General features: G+C 40.9%; 1 protein-coding gene across 5 annotated transcripts in view; it reads right to left on the bottom strand.

Moving 5' to 3' along the window:
• ndrg4 (NDRG family member 4) overlaps positions 1-27,907 on the bottom strand; it is a 105,807-nt gene that overhangs the window by 53,625 nt on the left and 24,275 nt on the right. For all 5 annotated transcript variants that reach the window (XM_055648664.1, XM_055648665.1, XM_055648661.1 and 2 more), the window contains exon 3: positions 21,024-21,068. In XM_055648664.1, coding sequence (XP_055504639.1) covers positions 21,024-21,068 — 45 coding nt within the window. The remainder of the gene's footprint in view (positions 1-21,023; positions 21,069-27,907) is intronic.

Genomic DNA, 27,907 nt, shown 5'->3' with positions numbered 1-27,907 from the left:
TCCCCAACATCGGGAACAATCTTCCTGCATCTAGCCTGTCCAACCCCTTAAGAATTTTGTAAGTTTCTATAAGATCCCACCTCAATCTTCTAAATTCTAGCGAGTACAAACCGAGTCTATCCAGTCTTTCTTCATATGAAAGTCCTGCCATCCCAGGAATCAGTCTGGTGAACCTTCTCTGTACTCGTTCTATGGCAAGAATGTCTTTCCTCAGATTAGGAGACCAAAACTGCACGCAATACTCCAGGTGTGGTCTCACCAAGGATGTGAGGATGTGATATCCTCTTGCAATCCCTTGCCCTTCCAGGCAGCAATGTTCTCGGGTTTGGGAGTTGCTGTCAAAGAAGCCAAGGTGATCTAGACAAACTGCAAATACTGTACATCTTGTAGATAGAACAGACTTCAGCCAGGGTATAGCAAAGTGGGCTGCTGTTGTCCATTTATACAGTGTTGAACTTCTTGACTATTGTAAAGCTGCAGTTGTTCGGACGAGTGGGAAATATTCTCTCACACTCATATCTTGTCTTGTAAATGTGGCAAGTATCTTGCTGCAGTATGCATTTATCCTCTGTTCTGCTCCTGTAATCACAGTCTTAATGCAGTTTGTCAATGGCCTTCTTGGTCAATGGTGGCCCCAGGATGTTGATGGTGGATACCTCATAGTAAATTAACTTTGCATCTGCATCTGAATTAATGCAAATCTGCCCACCACTTACCAACTTCCATGCCTGAATGTCCAGGCCTCGTTGCAAGCAAGCTTCAGTAACAAGTAGGCAACTACACTTCGTCAGGTCAGACATCATAGCTTGCTGCTTGGTGGAACTGAAACACACTCTGACTATATTTTGGTATTTACACGCAACCCAGTTGTAACCTCAGTACCTAAAAGCCCAATACTGTGGGATCCGACAGGCATGGGCCAAACCACAAAATGCCAGATTTTTTTTTCTGAAGGAATTACAAAAGCAAATAGAAGTCCAATGTCAATTTGGTAGATGTGTGGTCATAAATACTGAAATTGACCTCTTTATCCAAGTTCCAGATTGTTTAATTAACTGAATTTGAATTTCCTATCTGCTGTGGTGGGTTCTGAATTTCTGCAATATCTATCAGGAAATTGTAACCCATGGAACAAGACTGGAAACTATAGAATGCAACTGTTACACACTGCATGATCCAGCACAAGGTGTTGGCAACAAACAATTGGAATGTTTACCAGATATTTTAAATGCTTATCAGTACCTACAATCACATAGAAAGCAAATATTTATCCAGGGACTGTACTAAAGATAGTAATTTCTATTAGGAGTCATGCCACGCAAAATGTCTAGTCATAGTCACATAGCTCTTTCGTCCATCATGTTTGCATTGACCATGAATCATTCATTAACAGTAATCCTATACTTTTATTTTATCCTCCCCACATTCTCATCAACTCCCCTCCTGCAGATTCTGTCACTCGCCAACGTACTACATGCCATTTATAACGACTAATTAACCTACCAACCTGCAAATGTTTGGGATGTGGGAGGAAATCAGAATACCCAGAGGAAACAGGGAGAATGTGAAAACTCGGGGCAGCCAGTATGCAAGGTTCGATTGAACAGGAGACTCAGGCACAGCGAGGCTGCTGCTCTCCCAGATGCACTATGTGCACCTAAAATAGCATCCATTATGTTTGTATCTGGCAAAGAGTAGTGTTAATACATCCAAGCAGGCTGTAATGCCCTTCAGGTGCTATACCATACAGAACGTAGTTTCCTTTCATCTCAGTGAGGATCAAGTACAATATATCCAAGTTTACTAATGATACAAAGTTAGTTGGCAGTATGCTCTGTGAGAATGATCACATAGACATCAAGGAGATTGAGACTCATTAGTGGAATGAATACAAACATGGTAAACAGAATATAATGCAAAATTTCACACGTTAGCAGAAAACAAAATAGAAAGTTTTTTTTAAAGAAGGTGCTAGTTTGAAAGTGGTTTTCAGTGGGATGCCAGATCTTACACATGTATCACTGGATAGCACATACAAGAGGACTTTTCTCTTGCATTCAAGTCTTTTAGCAATAAAGGCCAAACTTCTTGGCCTATAGGGTGATTTCACGAAAGGTCACTGGAGCGTAGATCCGCACCCACGTGACCGAAAATCTCAAGTGGAGGACATGCTATACATCCGGTACATGTTAGTGAATGGGAAAACACGCACTTTCCCACCCGTTAAAAACATCGAAAACGGCCAGTTTTTGAGCTGCAATTTACTGTGCCAGTCGGGGTGACCGTGAGGCACAGCTACCTAAATTTACAGTCCAAAAAAAAGATAGAAACTAAGGTAAATTCAAGAGGGAGCTGAAGGTGCAAATCCAGCGGAAATTTGCCGTGGAGATTTAAAGATCCAAAATATCGGGAATTATCACGTTTGCTCGCTGCATTTCATCAAAAGTAAGGCATTATTGACTTTTTTATCTTTATTGATGAAATGCAGCAGGCAAACGCGATAATTCCCGATATTTTGGACCTTTAAATCTCCACGGCAAATGTCCGCTGTTCACTTCTGCTGGATTGGCACCTTCAGCTCCCTCTTTAATTTACCTTAGTTTCAATCTTTATTTTTGACTGAAAATCTAGGTAGCTGTGTCTCACGGTCACCCCGACTGGCACAGTAAATTGCAGCTCAAAAACTGTCCGTTTTCAATGTTTTTAACGGGTGTGAAAGTGCGTGTTTTCCCATTCACTAACATGTACCGGATGTATAGCATGTCCTCCACTTGAGATTTTCGGTCACGTGGGTACGGATCTACGCTCCAGTGACCTTTCGTGAAATCACCCTATTGTATGCGCAAACAAATAATGTTAAGAGAAAATTGGCCTTTATTGCTAAAAGACTTGAATGCAAGATAAAAGCAATCTTGCTCCGATTATATAGTTACTGGCAAGAATGCACCTGGAAATATCAAATACCAGACTTGTTTTCCTGCCCAATGAAAAATATTCTTACAATGGAGAAAATAAGGAGCAGCATAGTGGCGCAGTGGGAGAGCTGCTGCCTTATAATAATAATAATACATTTTATTTTCGGGCGCCTTTCAAAGTCTCAAGGACACCTTACAAAAGTTAACAGAAGAGAAAAAAAACATATAGTCGGAGAAAAATAAATAATAAGGACATCATCAATACACAAATTAAAGATAGAAATCGCTCCAAAGCCACAAAATCAAAAAATCAAAATTTTTTGGCAGCGATTGCGGGTGCTCGGAAGGCCCCGACCACAGATGAACATCTGGGAAGATCGGAGGGGAGGCTGGCTGGACTATGGTGCCTTCCTCACCTTGGTGCCACTGTGTTATGTTGTGTCGTGGACTTTCTGTGTTTGTGCTTTTTTTTTAAATTCTATTTTATTTTTTTAATATGTTTTAATATTTATTATTTATTTATTTTAATGATACTGACTGTAAAGGGAAATTCATTTTGTTGTCTCTAATTGAGACAATGACAATAAATTTGAATACAATACAATACAATACAAAAAACACAATGTGAAGAGAGAGCAGCGGCAGCTAAAGCGCGCCAGCGTCCACTCTCCCTTCCGACAGCCATCTTGGACACAGACTAACATATTAACTTACACACAGAAAAATCATCCCTGTGGGGGAAGGCACAAAGTCCAGTCCCCATCCCCAGTTCACCCAAAGACAGGCCTATTGAGGCCACCGCTATTACCTCTACGGAGGCCCGATGTTCCTGGCCGTTCTGGCCGGGTGGTGTTGCCCCGGCCTCGGGAGAGTCCTCACAGCGGCTGGGCCACCTGGAACAGCCGCTTCCTAGCAGGGGATTGTCGGCTTCCGAAGTCGACAAGGCTGCGCCGGGTTGGAGCTACCAGGCTCCCGATGTTAAAGTCCGCGCCGCCCGCTCTACTCCGCAGACCCGCAGGTGTTGATCTCGGCGGTCACAGCTCACTGGAGCTCCAGCGCGTCGATCCAGCGCGGCGACCCAGGCAAGGCATCGCCCGCTCCGCTCCGCGATTGCGCTCCAGCGCTGTGCTGCCAACGAAGCCGAGGTGCTGAGCGGTCCCTGCTGGTAGGCCACGAGGACGGGTCAGAGACCTATAGCGCCAGAGACCTAGGTTCGATCCTCACTAGGGGTGCTGTCTGTATGGAGTTTGTACGTTCTCCCTGTGAGCGCATGGGTTTTCTCCAGGTGCTCCATTTTCCTCTCACACTCCAAAGGCGTACAGGTTTGTAGGTTAATTGGCTTCTGTAAACTGTCATTCGTCCTTAATGCTGACCGGTTGCATCATGGCTTGCTTCGGCAACTTGAGTGGCCAGGAGCGGGAAAGACTGCAAAAAGTTGTCAACACTGCCCAGTCCATCATCTCTGACCTCCCTACCATCGAGGGGATCCATCGCAGTCGCTGCCTCAAAAAGACTACCAGCTTCATCAAGGATCCACACCATCCTGGCCACTCACTCATCTCCACGCTGCCTTCAGGTAGAAGGTACAGGAGCCTGAAATCTGCAACATCCAGGTTCAGGAACAACTACTTCCCCACAGCCATTAGGCTATTAACATAGAAACATAGACATAGAAAATAGGTGCAGGAGTAGGCCATTCGGCCCTTCTAGCCTGCACCGCCATTCAATATGATCATGGCTGATCATCCAACTCAGTATCCTGTTCCTGCCTTCTCTCCAAACTGTCCTATCTGGGACACATGACAATAAACTCTTGAATCTTGAATCTCTTGAATCTTGATGAAGTCCCAATGGTCCCAATGACAAACCTTATCGATAAAATGGCTGCAAAAGGATAAAGGCATCAGCGAGTAAAATCATACCCTAAGACTTGCCCACTGTCAAGAACTTTGAAAGCTTCTGAGTGCCCTGACATGTTGAAACATTCAAATACTGTTAAAAATGAATTAAAATAAAAAAAAAACAAATAGAACTCTAAAACTTAAATTTATAAAGTTAAAGCAAATCAAATTCCAAATTGTAAATTACCTCTCAGCCATGGCACTTGATTCATATGAATGGTCTTGCTGTTCCTGTGCCAGGTCATTTTTTCCTCCACTTCCTCTCTCACACAGTCAATTGTGTACAAAATCATGACTATTTCTTTGATTATTTGTTGAGCAAAACAGGAACAAGTTCAGTTGGCGAATGTCCCAAAGAACTCAGCACAGTTATACTTCACTATTGGACTGAAAGGGAGCCCATATATCTGAAGGATTGGCAAAGTCATCAGCAGTCCGTGGTTAACTGTTCTGAAATTTCACGATTCATGTCGGGATCCCAGCCTCATGATACTTGGAGGAGGCTGCAGGACAGGCAGGTTATTGTCAATATTCTTCACCACATTCTTGCCCAGTAAATGGCATCTCCCGGGTCTCTGTACAATTGACCACTCTTGGTAAATCTTAGTCATGCAGTAGAGAAACAGGCCCTTTGGTCCCAACTCATCCATGCCAAGCAAGAGGCCCCATCTGAGCTAGTCCTATTTGCCTATGTTTGGCACATATCCTTCTTAAATTTTTTCCTATTCATGTCCAAATGATGCTATACAATTCTATAAGATTAGACTCCTATGCTCAAAGGAACAAAGTACTAGCCTGCTCAATATCTCCCTGCAGCTCAGGCCTCAAGTCCTAGCCAGCTTAATGGCATATTTCCTATAGCAGGGTGACCAAACTGAACACAATACTCCAAATTAGGCCAAATCAGTGTTTTGTACAAGTGTAACATAACATTCCACTTCCATTCTCAATTCCCTGACTGATGAAGACAATGTGCCAGAAGCCTTCACCACCCTATCTACCTACAATGCCACTTTCAGGGAACTACATGCTTGTTCTCCTATATCCATCTGATCTACAATAATCCTCAGGGCACTACCATTCATTGTGAAGCTCTGTCCGTTTGCAACACCAAAACTATGAATTGAACTAATTTGCCATTGCTCCGCCCATTTCTACAACTGAAGTGAAGAAAAAAATCTTGCTGTAATTCTTGATAATCATCTTCACAGTCTACCCCTATATCATTAGTCTGAAGAAGGGTTTTGACACGAAACGTCACCTATTCCTTCTCTCCATAGGTGCTGCCTCACCCATCTACCTTTGATTTTTCCAACATCAGCAGTTCTTTCTTAAAGAGTTTCTCCAGCATTTTTGTCTACCACTATTTTAAAGTTTTCTGCAAACTCACTGATCATGCCTTGAGCACTCTTCCAAATTATTGATATGGATGGCAAATAGCAATGGACCCAGCACCGATCCCCAAGGCACACCACCAGTCACATTCCTACATTCCAAAAAACAACCTTCCACCCTCTGCTTCCTACCATGGTCAATTCTGTATCGTTAGATAACACTCCCTGGATCCCATGCGATCTAACTTTAGCCTATCATGTGGAACTTTAACAAAGGTCTTGCTAAAGCACATATAAACTACATCTATGACCCTCCTCCCATTAACCATATTGGTTATATCTGTAAACAACTCAATCAGATTTGTGAGTCATGATGACGTATGCACAAAGCCATGCTGACTATCCCTAATCAACCAGTCTTTGCAAATGAATGGACATAACCTAGCCCTCAGAATCTTCAAAATCCTCACCAGCAACTTTCCTACCACAGGTGTTAGACTTATTGGTCTACATTTCCCAGGTTTTTCTCCACAACATTAGCCACCCATCAGTCTTTGGCACCTCATACTACACACGAGGACATCCAGCACCACCTTGACTGTAATACTGATAATCCTAAAGACATCTCCATTTTCTATTCCCTGTTTTCATGTATTTCTCCATTGTAAAAACAGGAGAAATATTCATTAAGGTTCTTGCCCATCTCCCCACATAGATGACAACTATAAGTTCTGAGAGGCCCGATTCTCTCTCTAGTTAGCTTTATCCCATCCATCCATCTATCTATCCATAACTAAAATTCTGATCTTGTTATCTTCCTGTTTGTGCGGTCTTCCTATTTGCGCAAAAACGGTTCGCGATAGCACTATCATTTTTCGCTCACCGTTCTCCTGTGCCGCGAATGCACCAAATTTCATTCCGATTTGGTTGAATGTCGTAAAAGTTAGCGAGGTTTAAAAAAGCTTAAAGCACGCGTGCGTAGATCGATCTCTTCTCCTGCCGTCAGCACCGCGCGGATCAGTCTCTTCCCGTCACTCACCTGGACGGTCCGCCCCTTCCTGCGCCATCGCGTCTTTATTGGAGCTGAGGATGGCCAAAGGAGGTTTCCAACCGGACACAATTTACGGAGGGACCTGAAGCTGCCCAGACCTGTCCCAAGCAGCCCCGCCCCAAGCAGCCCAGTGTCGGAGACCCAGCCCAGCCTAGCGTGGGAGACCAGGCCCAGCCCAGCGTGGGAGGCCCAGCCCGGAGTCGGAGATGTCGGCAAATGGAAAGCAGAGACTCTGATTGGTGGAGGAGAACAACCCGCGACTGTTGTGAGTCCCCATCGCACCGCCAATTCCAGCCACTACCCCTCTGGCCCCCATTGCTGGCTCTTCCCCCCGTCTTTTCCCCGCTCAGCTCCAGCCCCGTCCATATCAATAACTATTTTAAAGCTAATTGAACTATGGTTGCTGATCTTAAAAAGCTTTGTCACTTGCAATACCCAATTACCCATCAGGAAGTCAAGCCTTGCCCTCTCCATTGTAGGGACATAGATATATTCCCCGAGTAAACCTTCCCAAACTAGCTATCCTCACTATCATGTGGCAATCTGCAAGTGATTTCTGGCTGCTCTCCCTCCCTCAAAGTTTCTCGAAGTTTTTCCACTGTCTTTTTATTTTGAGATGACTACATTTGCTATCATCCCCGATTTCAAAATATATTCCCCGAAATTAATTGTAGGTTCCAATACAATACCAAGAGATGCTTGCTGCATATTTGTTTTTAGTCTGGAAAAGCCATTTACTATTATTTTCTGGTTCCTAAACCATTTGACGTACCCAAATTATGCCTTTAATATCATGTTTTTAAAGAGAGTTTAATCAAACAGTTTCACAGATATGCATTATATCAAAATTAACAAATGTGCCTTATGATTACATGTAGGTGTTAGCTAACAAATGGAACCTAAAATCACAGAGTGAGCAAAGGATACCAGGCTTCATCTGGTTTGATTTGGAATTTTGATGGGAGAAGGAAAAGTGGAATAAAATGATCATTGATTTAAATAAAGAGCTAGAACAGATCAAACAAGGATGCCTAATTTTCGCCACACCTTATTTCTTCCTGATAACAACAGCAATGTGTTTGCCTGGTGCTGATTCAATCTGCCAGAATTCATCTGGTTTGGGAAGTTGTTATTGCTTCACTGCTGTGATTAACAGCTGTGCTTTTAGGTAAAGAACCAATTGAAAACCTTTGCAATAATTTAGCTAAATCGTTGACAGAGTAACTATAGTAATTAACTGAAAAAGTCACCATAATTCATGCCTCCAGCCTAACCTTTCAATACCCCCCCTCCCAACCTCACACAAAATAGCTGAGAGGTTTTGCATATTTGATGTGAATTGTATTGAACAAGTCACCCATGTTGATACTGCCTTTAGGACTTAATTCAAAGCAACTTGAGTGTTGTCAGGCGATTGGCCAATCTGCTTGAACAGTTCGATGGCATTACCGTAGTATTGACTGAGGGAATAATGGCTTTGAGGCCTCAGTGCCCTATGCAGATATGATAGATTCATTCAACAAACCCCAATACCACTAATATGCTGCATTCATGCCTCTGCTCTTATTCAAATCTGAGCTAAGCATACTTTTCTGTCATTAATTTGTTTAATTTTGAACACCATCTTGATCTTGCATGTACTTACCCAGTACCCACTCTAGGAACTCTCTCATTTTCACTTCCACTGAAATCTGGAGTAAAATAATACTGGAGTTTTAACTGCACCTTGTCAGTCAGCTGTAAATCTACCCAGTTTGTCTCAGTGCATGTTTGCATTTCAGTGGGGGAGTGTACAGAGTGTGTGAATATTTGTGTTCTTATCAATGTTCATTCCAATTAGCATGATATCGCCCATATAATTACATGGAATTACAGCACAGAAATCAGTCGCTTGGCCCACCTAGTCGGGAATGGTATTTAAATCCCATGAGACTCCTTCAATACTGTTAACCTCATCGCAACCTATTAACATGCTTTGAGATTTGCACTTCTCTCATGCATTGATCTAGTTTTCTTTTGAGCAATCTAACTCATTTGATTCAACCTGTACAACTGCAGAAGGACCTCTTTGCTCCTATACTCAATTCCTCTTGTTATAAAGGCTAACATGCCATTCGCTTTCTTCACTGCCTGCAGTACCTGCATGCTTACTTTCGTTGGTACACAAAAATGCTGGAGAAACTCAGCGGGTGCAGCAGCATCTATGGAGCAAAGGAAATAGGTAACGTTTCAGGCCAAAACCCTTCTTCAGACCTAAAGATCTGAAGAAGGGTTTCGGCCCGAAACGTTACCTATTTCCTTTGCTCCATAGATGCTGCTGCACCCGCTGAGTTTCTCCAGCATTTTTGTGTACCTTCGATTTTCCAGCATCTGCAGTTCCTTCTTGAACACTTTGCTTACTTTCGTTGACTGATGAACAAGACCCCCAGATCCCGTTGTACTTCCCCTTTTCCCAGCTCGACACCATTTAGATCTGCCTTCCTGTTTGTGCTACCAAAGTGGATAACCTCACATTTATCCACATTAAACATCATCTGCCATGCGTCTGCCCACTCACCCAACCTGTCCAAGTCACCCTGCATTTTCATAGCATCCTCCTCACAGTTCACATTGCCACCCAGCTTTGTGTCACCTGCAAATTTGCTAATGTTACTTTGAATCCCTTCATCTAAATCATTGATGTATATTGTAAATAGCGGCGGTCCCAGCACTGAGCCTTGCAGTGCGCCACTAGTCACTGCCTGCCATTCTGAAAGGGACCCGTTAATCCCTACTCTTTGTTTCCTGTCTGCAAACCAATTTTTCTATCCATGTCAGCACCCTACCCCCACCATGTCTGAAAGTCCAGGTACACTACATCCACTGGCTCTCCCTTGTCCATTTTCCTAGTTACACCCTCAAAAAATTCCAGAAGATTAATCAAGCATGATTTCCCCTTCGTAAACCCATGCTGACTCGGACCAATCCTGTTACTGCTATCCAAATGTGCCGCTATTTCATCTTTTATAAGTGACTCCAGCATCTTCCCCACCAGCGATGTCAGTCACTAATCCGGACTCAGCGTACAAATATGCCCAAGAGATTGTGGCAGAAACGGAGGATTAATGAATGCAGCGGGACGGTATGGACAAATTCTTTCTCTTTATTAGTTCACAGAGAACACCCGAAGATAAGGGAAGAAACACCATTTTCTAAAAGTCTAAAATGGAGGAGTATCTCCACGTGCGCTGGTCTAGACACCTTATCTCCCTCGGACGCTTTGGAATTTAACTCAAGGACACTCTTTGTTCAAAATTAAGGAAAGACTGATTAACAACGGAGAGACGAACAGGAGAGCCGAACGTGGAAAACATCACAAGGACAAATGGCGGTTTAAGATCTTAAAATAGTTTCACAAAACATAGAGAATTAACAATAATTAACAACACTAATATAGAAATAGAAATGGAAACTAACCAGAACTATATAATGGGCAAAATGTAATAATGTTTTAAAAAGACAGACTATCCCGTATATAGAGCGAGACAGTTAAGCAGGGTTAAAGAAATAACAAATAACAAATTTTTGGACTAACGTAGATAATATCACAAGTTTTAGTGCTATGTACTTTGTGTGGGGAAGGGAGGAGACAGGCACCTGGCATAGTTCCAGGAGCCTGATTCTGGTTAACCCTCTCAGCCGACAGCTGACTATTATCAAAGGTATAACTATAAATAGTTAGTAGATAAAAGTGTTAGATATATAAGTTTCACAGTAGCTGAACATACGATTTGATAAGTCTTAATGAAATATATATATATATATACTGTAATTGGGTGAAATACAACTGATTTTGAAAAGGTCCCCCCCTCCTAGTCCAAGAGTAATAAAGGGGGCGGAGCTAATTGCATAACATCAATATCGGAAATGATGTCAAACCCCACAGACGTGTGGGATACTCATTACAGTGTCGACTACTCTAGACACTGTAATTTCACTTGTTCAATTTTTTTTTTATCACAAGATGTCACAACCATGTGTGTTTTTTTTTTTTTTTTTAAGGACAATCGCAAAAGGGATCTACCAAAGGAAGTCAGTAACATAAACGTTCCCCAAATATCCAGAGTCCTGAGGTATGGATGCACCATAATAATTAAGGGTATTAAAATCAGCGAAAATGCAAGACGATAAACAAAAGAAAATGGGAGGAATCACATTCTGTAGCTGGAACATAAGGGGTATTAATGAACCAATCAAAAGGGGCAAGATACTAGCTCAGTAACAAATTTTATAAATGTTTTACGACATAGTTGCACCACGTTTACAGAAAATGTATACATATGCTTTTAAAGAACAAATCCTACCTGAAACACTAGCAGAATCAACGATTACATTAATACTTAAAAAAGATAAAGACATAGAAGAACCAAGCTCATATAGAGCTATTGCATTGTTAAAAAAATATTAGCGAAAACACTAGCTAGAAGACTAAGTAAATATGTTACAGGTGCACAACCTTTTATCCGGTGTTCCGGAAACCGAAAAACTCCGAAAACCGGCCATTTTTTCCAGATGTCGTCTGTGCACCAAAGCTCGCGTTTGGCGCCAAACTTGACCTGAAACGACCCACGGTCAACCCAGGTCTGTACTACTGTAGCGGCTGCCTCCTCCCCGGAGACCGGGAGACGCTTAAACATCTGTAAATCATTGCTTAAATGTTAGTCAGTTAGTTTGGAGGGCTTTTATGTGAAGGGGGGGTGAAGGGGTAAACTTTAATTCTTAGTCCCCTACCTGGTCAGAGAGGAGGGGAGCGGTCAATGCCTTACCGGGTCGCCGTGCAGTAAGCTCCGCAGCGCTGTGGCCGGTGAGGCAGCGGGCGGCGCGGTTGTAGCTCCAACCCCGGCAACTCTACCCCCTGGCTGCGAGGCGCTCCAAATCCAGCGCGGCCCGCGGCCGGACGCCCCAGCTCCGCGAATGTCGTGAGTCGGCGGCGTCGCAGCGCTGGGATACCAGCGGGGAGCGGGCAATGCCTTACCGGGTCGCCGTGCGGCAAGCTCCGGAGCGCTGTGGCCGCCGACCCAACGTTCGCGGAGCGTCGCTGCATTTGGAGCCGCACAGCCAGGGGTAGAGTTGCCGGGGTCGGAGCTCCAACCGGCGCCGCCTGCGGCCGGACGAAGCCCCCAGCTCCGCGAGGTTGGGAGTCGCCGACCAGGTAGGGGACTAAGAATTAAAGTTTCCCCCTTCACCCCTACTCCACCACCACCACATAAAATCCCTCCAAACTAACTGACTAACATTTATGCAATGATTCTCCCGGTCTCCGGGGAGGAGGCAGCTGCTCCAGACTTTTCAAGCCGCCCGCGCTACCTACCTAATCTACACTAAAAATCTTCCATTCGGAAATCCGAAAATGTCCGAAATCCGACAAGTGTCTGGTCCCAAGGCTTTCGGACAAAAGGTTGTGCACCTGTAGTAAATTAATAAACGAGGATCAAACGGGATTTATACCCAAGAGACACTCATTTAATAACCTGAGACGTCTGCTTAACATAATGCATTCACACAAACCTCAAGAACAAGAGTTATCAATCATTTCATTGGACGCAGAAAAAGCATTTGATCAAGTAGAATGGGATTATATGATTAAAGTATTGCAAAAATTTCAAATGGGAGGGAACTTCATCGCATGGATAAAATTATTATATAACAAACCTACGGCTAGAATATTAACTAATAATATACTATCTACGAAATTCCAATTATCAAGGGACAATAGACAAGGATGTTCATTATCACCACTGTTATTTGCTTTGGAAATTGAACCTTTAGCTGAAAGATTCCGAACACACCCGGATATTTACGGTTATAATACAAAATATTCAAATAACATAATATCTTTATATGCAGACGATGTACTACAGTACATCACAAAACCCCAAATTAGTATACCAAACATACTAAATCTAATTGAGGACTTTGGATCTTTTTCAGGATACAGAATAAACTGGAACAAAAGTGAAATGATGTCGCTAAAACTGAAAGACTCAACACATCTCTTAAAATTCCCCTTTAAAATAGCCACAGAAAAATTTAAATATTTGGGAATTGAAATTACTAGAAACTATCACGCTATGTTTAATGCCAATTATAGTCCCTTACTTAAGAAACTAAATAGTCTAATCAAATTCTGGAAAACGCTCCCGATGTCTTTAATAGGTCGAATAAATGCTATAAAAATGATCTTTCTACCACAAATCCTATATCTATTTCAATCAATACCTATATATCTTCCAAAAAAGTTTTTCAAAAAACTGGGCTCCGACATTACAAATTTTATATGGGACTACAAATCCCACAGAATACAAAGGACACACCTTAGTAAGCGCAAAGAGCTGGGTGGTCTAGCGCTCCCTAACTTTATGTACTATAATTTGGCAGCAAATATTAAAAATATGATTCACCTGCTGGACAATTCTGCCCAGCAGGTGGACTGGATTATAATGGAGAGAGAGGACTGCTCTCCGTGTAATACAAGAGCGACTCTCCTCTCACCAATGAATCTGAATACAAAAATTACAATGGAAATGCAATTATACATAGCACAATTAGAACTTGGAAACAAATAAAACAGAATCTAAAATTAAGAAATCTATCTCTTTTAATGCCAATAATCAATAATCCGTCGTTTTAAACCTTCTACTATAGATAAATCATTTACACAATGGGAAAGAATAGGAATCAAAACGCTCGGAGACGTATGAATTCGGAAAATTATTATCATTTCAACAATTACAACTGAAATATAATTTGAGAAATAACCAATATTTTAAATATCTTCAATTGTGTGACTATCTGAAAAAATACACAAAAGACTATCATAACATGCCTCCAGACTTACTGGAGCTGGAAGCAATGAAGACAAAGGCCGAATCAGCAAACCTAATATCATACTTATACAACACTATTTTAAATATAGAAATACCTACAACTGATGGTATTAGAAGAGACTGGGAACAAGAATTAGCTATAAAAATTTCAAAAGAGAGCTGGGATAAACACTTACTATATGTGCATAAATGCTCGATCAACGTACGACATACTCTAATTCAATTCAAAACATTACATAGACTATACTATTCAAAAACAAAAATAAATAAACTTTTCCCTAACGTCTCACCCATTTGTGATAAATGTAAGTCTCATGAAGCTACCATAGCGCACTCTTTTTGGTTTTTTGTATAAAAATCCAAAAATTCTGGAACAAAATATTTGAAATCTTCACAAAACTATTTAAAATAAAACTCATACCAAAAGAAGAATGGATTATTTTTGGAATAATGGAAGGTAGCCTTGAACTAAACGGGTTTCAAAAGAATTTACTTACTTACGGGCTAATAATGGGAAAAAAGCTTATACTCAAATTCTGGAAAAACGCTCCTATATCAACTATGAAAATGTGGATTTCAAACATGTTCGAAACATTACATTTGGAAGAGATGAGACTCCTCCTAGCAGGCAAAGCAGACCCAAAAGACATGGTCTGCATTTATGGACTTATTACAAGCATAAGGTGCAATAGTAATTTAAAAAATAAATGGTGCCAGGATCTGGTAACGGGGGGGTGAAAAATACGGTTGGTATATCCCTTTTTGCGGAGTTTAAAAAAAATAATAATAGAGCGATTGTTACTCTTTCTTTCTTTCTTTTCTAGGGTCTATTTCTTAACTTTCTTCTCTAACTCCTTTTCTAATGGGCTTTCTTTTCCCAACACTTTCCTGCACCTTCACAACTCTTTCTCACTTTCCTTACTTCTTTTATTTCTATCTTTTTTAAAGCTCACAAAATGAAGGGGTACAACAAATGTAATGAGATATATGTGGTGTGTATTACTGTAACTTATTGTACTTCTAATAAAAATAAAATTTAAAAAAACAAAAAAAAACAATTCTCTTGCTTCCCGCTCATCTTTGCTACGTTGTACTTCTCTTTTATTTTTATACTGTCCCTGACATCCCTTGTCAGCCACAGTCGCCTCTTACTCCCCTTGGAATCTTTCTTCATCTTTGGAATCAACTGACCCTGCATCTTCTGTATTATTCCCAGAAATACCTGCCATTGTTGTTCCACTGTCATCCCTGCTAGGGTATCTTTCCAGTCAACTTTGGTCAGCTCCTCCCTCATGGCTCCATAGTCCCCTTTATTCAACTGTAACATTGACACCTCCGATTTACCCTTCTCTCTCTCTCCAATTGTAGATTAAACTTATGGTCACTATATCCTAATGGCTCCTTAACCTCAAATTCCTTTATCAAATCCGGTTCATTACGGTTATATGGTTATTACATAACACTAAATCCAGAATTGCCTTCTCCCTGGTAGGTTCCGATACAAGCTGCTCTAAGAATCCATCACGGAGGAACTCCACAAACTCACTTTCTTGGGGCCCAGTAACAACCTGATTTTCCCAGTCTACCTGCATGTTGAAATCTCCCCTAACAACCATAGCATTACCTTTACTACATGCCAATTTTAACTCCTGATTCAACTTGCACCTTATATCCAGGCTACTGTTTGGGGGCCTGTAGATAAGTCCCATTAGGGTCTTTTTACCCTTACAATTCCTTAGTTCTATCCATACTGAGTCCACATCTCCTATTTCAATGTCACCCCTTGTAAGGGACTGAATTTCATTCCTCACCAACGGAGCTACCCCACCCCTTTTGCCCACCTGTCTGGAAAGACATGTTATAGCAGAACTACCTGTGCTTATCCTCTGACTTTCACTATTTGAACAAGTTCTTTAGATTTTCCATGACCTTTCTTCAAAGAACAGTAGAGTAGTTTTTTTTTTTAAATTATGCTGCAAACTTTTATCCCTATTGAGAACTATTTGTCTCCAGTCTTTATGGCATACACCAGAACAGTACTCCAGAAGTTACCTCCTCAATGTCTTTATTCATTCTTGTATTGCAGGTAATTTTAAACAACAAACTTACAGTACTTCAACAGAAGACAAAGATAAATCTAGTGGAAATGCAAAATAAGACAGGAAATTGCGATCACTTGCATTACCACTCTCAATCCCATTGAGTTTTATTACTTATTTTTAATTGGTGCGACAATTTGCGTTGATTTGTATTAGACTGTGCTTTCCAAAAATTTCCCCTTATGTAAGCAATCCATGATGTTCTGTCTTTCCATATATTTTAATAGAATACCCCTTATTTTTTTCTATTAACAGTTAATATTATTCACTCAAAATTTAAACCCAAATAATTTATGGAAAAAGAATGATATCCCAATACAAAACTATTCTCATTCTTTCTTACTGCAACATTGCAACTCACCTCCCATACATTTCCCTTATGAAGGAAGCAAATCAGAATAATGCGTCTTAAATATACATCTTTAAAAGCCTATCAACTTACGTCTACAGTTACTCGAGGTTCAAGACTTTAGATACTATCTACAATTTCTGTACAAAAAACAAACTAAGAATATATAAGGCAATCAGAATACATTCACTTCATTCAAAGGGAGGAAACAATGTTAAATTATTAACCCGTGAAGGGTCTAGGATATCATATTTTCATATTTCCACTCTGTATTTTTGGACACTGGAGAAATTCTCTCTGCCATTTATAGATTTAACAGAAACAATATGTTCAACAGGACAGAAGGACATGCTTTTTTTAAATCACTATGTTGAATATGTACTAATTTAACCTTGTAGTAGAAATTTAATATTGTGTTGACTGAATCAAGTAACAATATGAAGGAAAAATAAATCTCAAGGGTAATCTCAGTCCACAAAAAGTTGTAACCGAAATCTGGCAATAATAAAGAGGCACCAAAGCCATTGATTATTATCCAGAGGCAATGATAGGAATTGAATACAATGATCAGTTAGGGAAAATAAAATAGAGCACAGTAAATGTGCACAATGTTTCAATAGCCTACCCACATTCACTTTTGTGCAAGTTACAGTAGTTGTTAAACTATCCTCATGTGCATCATAAAATCAGTAGTCATAGGGTCATGCAGCACAGAAACAGGTCCTTTAGAACAACCCAACCTTGCTCGCCAAGATGCCCATCTAAGCTAGTCCCATTTTCTCACCTTTGACCCATATACATCTAAAAGCTTTCCCATTCATGTTCCTGTCCAAATTATTGCACATGCTTTAACCATTTCCTCTGACAATTCATTCCGATTGCATACCACCCTGTGTGGAAAAAAGTTACCCCTCGGGTTCATGTCAAATCCTTTCCCGCTCACATAAATCCTATGCCATTTAGTTATTTATTCCCAAAATCCAACACTTCACACATCGAAATTAAATTCTATTTGCCATCTCTTGACCCACTTACTCAGCTGATCAAGATCACAAGGCAATTCCTGATAACCTTCACTGTCTACAAAATTGATATTTTAGTGTCATCTGCAAACTTACTAACTAAGCTTGGAACATTCTCATCCAAATCGTTAAATGTAGATAGCAACCAATAATAGGCCAAGCACAGACCCCCGGAAGCACACCAGTCACGGGCGTCCAGTCTGAAAAACAATGTTCCACCATAACCCCATGTTGCCTGCCATCTAACTAATGACACATCTTATTAGTTAGCCCTCCTTGGATCCCAACTTTCCAGAACCTTCCTATATGCATAATCTTACCAAAGGCCCTGCTGAAGGCCTACATTGACAACATTGACTGTGGCTATCACATTGCCCTCATTAAATTGCTTGGTTACTTCTTCATAAAACTTAAATCAAATTGGTGATGAGACATGATCTCCCATGTGTAAAACCAGTACGGAAGTGAAGAGTCATTCAATCCTTTGTCTGCACAAGCCCATTCAAGGAATAACCTGGTTAATCGAACTTCCTGCCCTGCAGCGACACAAAAAGCCGGAGTAACTCAGCAGGTCAGACAATATCTCTGGAGAAAATAATTAGGTAGCGTTTCGGATCGAGACCCTTCTTCAAACAACTTGTTCTGATAAAGGGTCTTGCCCCGCAACATCACTTATTCCTTTTCTCCAGAGATGCTGTCTGACCCGTTGAGTTACTCCAACTTTTTTTCTGCAGCTTTTTATCTGCAGTTCCCTTCTACTGCCCTGCATTTTCGCATTCTTGTTTTTTTGTTCTCTTTAAAGTATATAACTGCCTACTGCTGAACATCCATCTTCCAGGTTACAGGGCAGAGTATTATAAACCCTAACCCCTCAAGTTATAAAAATCTTCTTCATATTACCTCTGGTTTGTTAACAAGTTATTTAGATTTCTAGTCCCCTTGTTATTGACAACCACCACCCATAAGCAACATTCTCTTTATTTACTCGTGTAAACTCTTCATGGTTTTAATTGGATATCAATGTTTTTGCCAGCCTTCACCCAGGCGAACAATATCTCCAGTGTAATCCCAAATCCTGGAACCATTCCAGTATCTCTCTTCTGCAACCTCATCAAAGGCCTTGCTGAACCTTCATATCCTTCCACAATTGTGTTGTTCAGAAATGGATACAATACTCCAACAACAGGAAAGTGAAAGAAACATTCAATGCTGCCAAGAAGACAAAACAAAGCATCAGCACACAATTCACCACATGAAACTATACTTCCTTGGACCTCCTAGCTCAACCAATCTTGGTAACAATAACTCTGACTAATGATTCATACTCTTGGTACCAGAGTAGATGTTTTCTTGCTAACCAATAGCATTTCCCTTTAATGGTCCCTTCAATCCAACACTATTCATAGACACAAAATGCTGGAGTAACTCAGTGGGACAGGCAGCATCTGTGGAGAGAAGGAATGGGTGATGTTTTGGGTCGAGACCCTTCTTCTTCAGGATCTGCAGAAGAAGGGCCTTGATCCGAAACGTCACCCTTTCCTCTCTCCAGAGATGCTGCCTGTCCCACTGAGTTACTCCAGCATTTTGTGTCCATCTTAAATGCAGGTAATCAAATCAGACATTGTTAATGGTTACCATCAAGGTAAGAACAGTGCAAAACAGATTAGAACCAGAAGATAGAAAATTTACAGCACAATAGTATATAGGTTATTCATCTCATTAAGTGGGTGTCAGTTCTCTGCACAAGTTACCCAGTTAAACCCTTTCTTCATACAGAAAAAAAAAATCTTGTTCTAAACTATTCTAGTTGCCGAGTAAAAGCCTTTAAACATTCTGCAGTGTGCAGTAGAGCATTGTGTGCGTAAACAGCCCTTTTGGTTCCCCGTTGCATCTCTAGTTTTCACATCTGTTCACTAACACTATGTCGTCTCTGGGTGCTAGTTATGTCCATATTAGCTGCTACTAGTTTGGACATACATAGTGTGTGGACACGTTGAATATACAGTGACTACACTTTTAAACAAGACCATTAACTGTGGAAGTCCCATTAGATATTAAACACAAGCTATTTTGTTTTCTTCAGAACCCATTGTTCATTTCCTAAATATACGTGTTTTTTTTAATTATTTATTTATTTGAACCCAGTGAGTCATCCAAAATAAAAAGATCTAATTAGCACGTGGAAACTAGGACCAAGTATAATGGCACTTATGGTGGGTGTTAATTTAACACATGACATTCAAATAGAAATGCATTTGAAGCTCGTGCTTGCTTTCCATATTGGAAACTAAACTTTTACCAATTAGGGAATAAATATTAGAATTACTCTTGGAGTGTCAGACTGAATATTCAATGTATTCCTGCAATATCTATTAAGTTTTGGTTTATAATTGGAGGCGAGAATGCATTAATATTTTGAATTTATTACGTAAATTATTGTTTGACCAACAAGTGACTAAAATATCAGATGCCCTGCAGGATCTTGATCTGCCAAACATCCATATGCAAAAGTTCCATCAAGAAATTCCAACTACATAACTATACCTTATTCCTCAAAGGCTTTGCTCTAATTTTTAACACCAAGTCTGCTGGCCATAGAAACTCCAACAAAAAGAATTAGTGCATCATTATCAGTGTAATCAGTCACCCTTGATATTTAAAAAACTTTACTCAAATTACCGCCTTTTAAATTAAAGTAATTCAAAAGTCAAATAAATACTCTAGAAGGTGAAAAATCTGAAGTGTCAGCAGGAAATAATGCATGTTAAGCGACATATGAGGAAGAGTAGCAGCTAACCTTGTCGGTCAATGATTTTGCATCAGTCTTATGAATAGTCACCTACTATTTACCGCATTTCCTATTTTCGATCCGGGGATTCAAATCTTTCTGTCTCCATCACTCAAAGACATCTGAGATGTCCTTGTTCTTCAGTATACGTGGTTTCCCACGCTGTTGTGGAAGGAGCCCTAATCCACGTCTCCCGTGTCCAGTTGTTCTACTCCTCCCCCCTGACAGAACAACACGAGTTCCCTTGATCCCCACCAGCCTCTATATTCAACACATCATTCTCTGATATTACTGCAACCTTAAACATGATTCCACCAGTCTCATCCTCTCATTCCTCACCCCATTCCACTTTCTTCAGAAACCACACTCACCCCAATCCTTTGGTCTGCTCATCTCTTCCCACTCAACCCATCTCCTCCCCAGGCACTTTTTCCTGAAACCACAGGAGATCCAATACCCATTCCTACATCTCCTCCCCCACTTTCATCCAGGGATCCCAGCAACCTCCCAGGTGGGACAGTGGTTCACATGCATTCAGCTCACAATGTGGGCTCCTTTACATCAGCATGGATGTGTTAGGCCAAAGGGCCTGTTTCCGTGCTGTACAGCTTAACAGCTTTTACTATAATTTCTAGGAATCAATATATCAACAGCACAGAAAACTCATGATTGCAATGTTAAAAATAAGTACACTATACCTGCCAGTTTGAGTCCACGGGTGGTAGGAAAACGTCACAATTCTCCTGCAAAGAGAGAAAAAAAGTCACCATGTGATATTATGACTATTAAAAAAGGGCAAAAGTCACACTGTCAGAGATTGGTTGGCATGTAATCAAAGTGTTTTCCTTTTATTCCAAGTGTTTCAATTACCAAAAAGATAGCCAAGTAGCCTGAGTGGAGAGAGGAACAGAGATGACATTTCAACACAAGCATCCTTCATCAGAACTCAAAAAATGAGAAAACAATTGCAGTGAAAGTTAGGGGTGGAAAACAGAGGGAATATCTTAAAAGGGTGCAGACCAGCATTGGCAAGTTAACAATTACTTCTTTTTTTTTTAAACAGGCAATTGGAAAAGCAAAAAATAAATTGAAAAAGGATTGAGAGAAAAATAAAATTGAGTTGTGAGTTAATACCAGAAATTATTAATTCAATGTTATGCACCAATGGATTTTAATGTACTAAGGTGGAAGATAAGATGCTATTTTGAGCAGAGAGATCAATGTGAGAGTGGGATGGAGAATTCAGGTGATTAATGAATGAAAGCTTTTGGTCACCCTTATGCCCCTGTCCCACTTAGGAAACCTGAACGGAAACCTCTGGAGACTTTGCGCCCCACCCAAGGTTTCCATGCAGTTCCCGGAGGTTGCAGGTGGTTGCCGGAGGTTGCAGGTAGTGGAAGCAGGTAGGGAGACTGACAAAAACCTCCGGGAACCGCACAGAAACCTTGGGTGGGTGCAGTCTCCAGAGGTTACTGTTCAGGTTTCTTAAGTGGGACAGGGGCATTACAGACCAAATGGAGGTCTTCAGCAATGTGGTCACCAAATCTATGTTTACTTTTCCCAACATAGAAGAAACCACATTGTGAAAATCAAAGGCAATGCACCTCAAAAACAATACACTGAATTGGAGGAAATGCATATGAACCATTGTGTCACCTGGATGAATTGTTTGGGTCCCTGGATGGTTAGAAGACAGAAAGGTAAAAAGGACAGATGCTGCATTTCCTGCAGTCACATGGTTAACTATCATGAAAAGAGGAGGATTTGTCCGAGACAGAAGAGTCGTCCACATTGTCACAAAGCAACACTTAAAATGGAGGGGATGGGAACATGTATCTGTGGTTAAAAATTATGAAGGATGATCCTTTGTATGCATGGTCGTCCCCATTCAAAATGCTGGTTACTCGAAGGCCTTTGTCTTATAGCCGAGTTCCACAGTCCATCCTCTTACATACTTTAGAGAACAACCCATATTTTGGAACACAACAAAGATTGTCAAACACATAGTCAGCTTACTGTGTGAACTTGGTTCTAGAGTGTAGTCTCAGTTGACTGAACAGTTTCCATTAGTTCTGAAGATTATCTCCATTCCCAAAGTTGGTTTCTTGAAGGTGAAGTCTAATGTTGTAGTGAAAAAGACCAAGAAATTCCAGGGCAATGGCAGAGACATGTTAATACCAGATTGGCTTTTCATGGTTGCATGCCATCATGAAGCAAATGCAAGGTAGAAATTAATTTCTGTGGGCAGCTGAATTTGAGGAAAATTCTCCACAGTTCCCCCCAATTAAAGGCTTTTGTGAGGTTCAGAAAGGTATGATGGTGTTGCAGTTATCTACACTACTTTTGGAGCTTTTGCATTGTGAAGATCATATTCACTATGTCTCTAGATGACAATAGACAATAGGTGCAGGAGTAGGCCATTCGGCCCTTCGAGCTAGCACTGCCATTCAATGTGATCATGGCTGATCATCTACAATTAGTATCCCGTTCCTGCTTTCTCACCATATCACTTTACTCTGATATCTTTAAGAGCTCTATCTAACTCTCTCTTGACAGCATCCAGAGAATTGGCCTCCACTGCCTTCTGAGGCAGAGAATTCCACAGATTCACATTTCCCTAGGTGAAAAAGATTTTCCTCATCTCCGTTCTAAATGGCCTACCCCTTATTCTTAAACTGTGGCCCCTGGTTCTGGACTCCCCCCAACATCGGGAACATGTTTCCTGCCTCTAGCGTGTCCAATCCCATAATAATTTTATATGTTTCAATAAGATCCCCTCTCATCCTTCTAAATTCCAGACTATACAAGCCCAGCCGCTCCATTCTATCAACATATGACAGTCCCGCCATCCCAGGAATTAATCTCATGAATTTGCGCTGCACTCCCTCAATAGCAAGAATGTCCTTCCTCATATTTGGAGACCAAAACTGCACATAATACTCCAGGTGTGGTCTCACTAGGGACGTGTACAACTGCAGAATGACCTCTTTGCCCCTATACTCAATTCCTCTTGTTATGAAGGCCAACATGCCATTAACAGAATCCACACAGTAATTCAAGGATCAGAGATACTAGTCACCAGGTGGTGGTCAAGGAGCATCCTGGCAATTAATTTTTCTGTACCCTTAATCAATGATGACCCTCTATTGTTATCACAGTTGGACTTGCACGTGACAAGAGGACACAAAAAAGGAAAATTTTAATCTTTTTGAAGAAATTTCCCAATGGTTTAGCATAAAAACAGATTTTTAGAAATCAGCAAAATTCACACTTCTCTGGTTGGCAACATACTTTAGAATATTGAACCTGATCATTTTAATTGTAAGGAGAGGGGACAAAGGACTAACATTCCATGATGATATTAGATTAACGTCAAGATTCAGGGTTTGGCTCAGCACAAATCTTGATGGGATGGGTATAGGTCGAACGGAAATACATATATTACATTACAAAGCACATGTTGGAAGCACCTAACTCAGTACCGTGGATGGATTGTGTTGGAAAAGGAAATGCCTTACTCACCAGTACTTGCTACTATTACAACATTGTTGTAGTTTATTTGAGCAAAGCAAATAAGTTTGACCTGCAATCAATTAATGCTAAGTACAACACGGGAGTGGGCTAAAGCAGAGGAAGGTATAATGGGTAATGTGGCCACATTGAGGACGTTTTACTAAGTACAGAATTCATAATGCAAATTGAATATCATGATTGAAGAATTTGATAACATGGATGTATTGCCCGGACCAAATTGGTTTACAACACAATCTGATCGGGAACAACAGTTACTTTGGAAATGGACAAGCAGAAAAAACGCAACCTTAGAAAAAAAGTATTGGAAAAAATTGTTTCCATGGAACCACTCTCCATTAAAGCAGACACCATTATCACTTAAGCACACAGCTACACAGCAGTTGGCCGCTGAAAATGACAAGCAATCATTTCTACTGACGTGTGCAACGATACTCTAATAAACAAAAAAACACATAGCCTTTAGTACTTTTAATTTGCGATAACAAAAACACACTTAGAGCTATTAAGAGCTTTTTTTTAAATAATTCTGCAGGATAAAAAAAAACTTTGTTATTGTGTGCTCGAAATTCTCTAGCGTCTAACCCCCTTTTCCACATTGACACAATTGTTTTTATAACACAATTTTCTATTACACGAGAAATAAATATTATTTTATAGCAGAATTACCTGTGTCACTATATACCTGGGATACACAGGAGGTGGAAGAGACAGAAGACCAGATTTGTGCTTTACATGACCCCAATATCCCAAAGGACCTTCATGAAAAAACAGGTGGCCATTTTGTGCACAGGCTCCCACAGACAGCAATGTGTTAATTACCACTTAATTTATTGATAAATATAGCCCAGTACATCAAGGATGGCAGCCCTGCTATTCTCCAGAACAATGCTGTGCGATCTTTTAAAAACTAATGAACAGTTGACAAGGTCTCAATTTAACATTTTAGTCAAATGGTGGCACCGCAGAATGCAACACTCCTTTAGCACTGCACCGTGTCACCCGAGCAGTGTGTTCAAGGTGTTACCAAATGAAGCAAAATGGATAACAAACATCAGCAGATTAGAAACGGTTCCATTTATAGCAACATCGGATTCTATCTGCAATTCAGCAGTTTCTGAATTTCCAATATTTACATGATCCATATTAAAATTTGATGCTTTTTCTATTTTGAGAAGATCTTCAAGGAAACGTTGACAAATCTGGAGGTGTGACTGATTCCAAGCAGATGAGCTAGAACAGTGTGTGACAGACTGCAAGAACAGAGCCAACTAGGAAAATTGAATCATTCTCAGCAGCCACCTCATAACTTTTTAATTTCCGGTTGTTGATTTCATACCAGTCGACAGAGTTTGCCGTAATTTTAGTTCACTAATATCTAATCCAGGGACATGCAAACACCATTATGGTGGGAGAAATAGCTGATAGACGGCTCTAGCCAAGTTAATGTAGTAAGGGTCTTGACCCAAAACGTCACCCATTCCTTCTCTCCAGGGATACTGCCTGTCCCGCCGAGTTACTCCAGCATTTTGTGTCTACCACATTGGATATGGATGTGTTTCTGGCATTCAAACTCTCCAGAAACTTACACAAGTACTCAAAATACTTTGTGCCAACATACACCACCAACAACTCATCAGTAATTGCACCTTACAGCTTGGGGTAGGCATCATTAACTGGTTAGTCTTCCGTGATAATTACTCGCCTGGATAATGGTACCTTATCCAGGCATTGCTCTTAGAAAATATAGATATGTGGTCACACTAATTAACACTTTAAAAGTCATGACTGTATCAGACAGGTTGGCGTGTTTCATTCCATCTGGGACAATGCAAGTCCTGAAAGATCTATAAAAGAGATTATTTCCCAAGTCCCCATTCTCAGTTGCCAGCTAGTGGTCAGGGTAGGAAATAAAAAAGGAGTTCATTTTTCTGGGCTTTTGCAAGATTTGAAATAGTTTGTTCTAGGTCATAAGAGCGAGTCGTGCACTAGACCCGAGGGCACCGGATGCAAATAAAAGGGTTCCCAAAACTTAGAAAGTTTCTCCTCTCTTGGCCAACCCAATTCAACACAACTTGTCCCACGGGCACCCTAAAGATCCAAGCCATTATCCTCAAAACTGAAAAATTTCAGCTCAGTGGAATTATGTTTGCTGAGGTACAGCAACGCACTCAGATGAGCATGGGACGTCTGGTTACAGACCACTAGAATCATTTTATGTCTGAAATTTGCTTAATCAACTTTTTCCATTTAATGTTTTGGTCAGGGCCGGATTTAGAGGCCCTACGCTATTCCACTTGTGAGGCCCCTCCCAATCCCCCACCCCCACGACGAGAGGAAGATGGAAGAGTCTGCCAGATTGACACCGATGTGCAACCGAGCGTAGCCAATGAGATAAGGGCTGGAAAGCTGCACTTTTTATTTATTGCCAGTGCTAGTGTCGAGTTATCGGCTTAAAACACTATTATTCTGAAATGAAGGGCAAGGAAAATTACTGAAGTGTTGTTTAGAGACTATAGTGAGTTGAGCCAGCATATGCAAGAAAGGCCTATGACAGTGTCAAAAATAATATACACCAGGCCCGTACGAAGCTTTTCAAAAAGGGGGGTGGCAATCCATGTTTACAAACATTTTGTGTGAAATAAGTGCACGCAGTACATACCACAAGTGCAAAGCTCAAAGACCCTTGCAACCGGGGTCCAGGGCCCGCTTAAGGGCCGTGGAAGCTATGGGGTTTTAGATGCTCTCTGGTGCATTTTGAACCTTATTTTGGAGCATTTTTGCACCAGATTTATGACCAATATTTCAGAAATAATTTTGGTTGAGGCAAGAGTAATGAGTGGTTGGAATGGGAAGATTGGAGTCATTGTTGTATACACTTTTTTAAATCAAGAATTGAAGCTGTCCTTGGTTTAATAATCAAGTTGTACTGTAAAATGTTATGTAAAATGTTATAAAGGAGCATGCAAACACTGCAAATAAAATACTGTAAGTTTTTGCAGTAAATAAAACCTTTTTTTAGAAAATATTTTGTGTGTTGATTTGATTGCCTGTTACTGTTCGACTGTGTTAGTGTGTGCACATTAAAAATATGATGCAACATGAAGTCGCAAATATGGAATTCATATTTTTCAGTATTGTTATCAAGGAAAAGAAAGTACCTGTAGTTCCAATTGTTTGATATTATTCATATGGGCGAGAAAATATAATTGCTCAAAAACCTGCCTTAATTTTGCAATCTCACTAAAGATAATCCCGCTTTCCCTCTCCCCCTCCTCCACCTCTCTCTATCTCTCCCTCCCCCTCCCTGTCTCAACTTTACCCCTCTGATATCCCCCCTCTCTCTCCCTCCCATGCAGCAAGGCTCTGACTCCGCGCCGCAGACGCCACAAATGAGTATCTGCACTTCAGATTCTGGCAAGTTGGATGGGAATGTGCAGCCCTTCATGGACACATTCGCCAATATGATGCAATATTTTTTCTGGTGAAGAATAGATAGGTGATATGGGCGATGTTTCAGGTCAAGACCCTTGATGAACATCACCCATTGCTTCTATCCAGAGATGCTGCCTGTCCCGCTGAGTTACTTCAGCACTTTGTGTCTACCTTCGATTTAAACCAGCATCTGCAGTTCGTTCCTGCACACACATTTGTCAAGTTCCTTTTTGGTGCAGTTGAATGGAACAACTCTTTCTGCGACAAGCCTATCCACACATTGATTGTTCTGTTATGGCCTTGTTTGAAGCCGGTTCTATTTAAAGCTTTGCTTTTCATTGTTTTCAGTCACAATGCAAGCCTTATAACCTGTGCGGATCTAGAAAGAGTGGACAGTGACAGAGCTCCACCTCAGAATGCGTGCGGGGCAAAGCAGCACCAGCATTCTGCAGTTTGAGGGATTAAAATGTGCAGGTGTTGGCTGAACTGTTTGCCATTTGTCCTGTAGATTTTTTCCACACCATCAGGAAGCTTGTTAGAAGTGGAGTACAGCACTGCATTTCTCAGTCTTTCTGGATTGAGGGAAAAAAGTGCAATTATCCAAACATGACTGACA

The sequence above is a fragment of the Leucoraja erinacea genome, chromosome 17 (genome assembly GCF_028641065.1).
Source record: "Leucoraja erinacea ecotype New England chromosome 17, Leri_hhj_1, whole genome shotgun sequence".
NCBI lineage: Eukaryota > Metazoa > Chordata > Chondrichthyes > Rajiformes > Rajidae > Leucoraja > Leucoraja erinaceus.
This window is presented reverse-complemented; position numbering and strand designations above follow the sequence as displayed.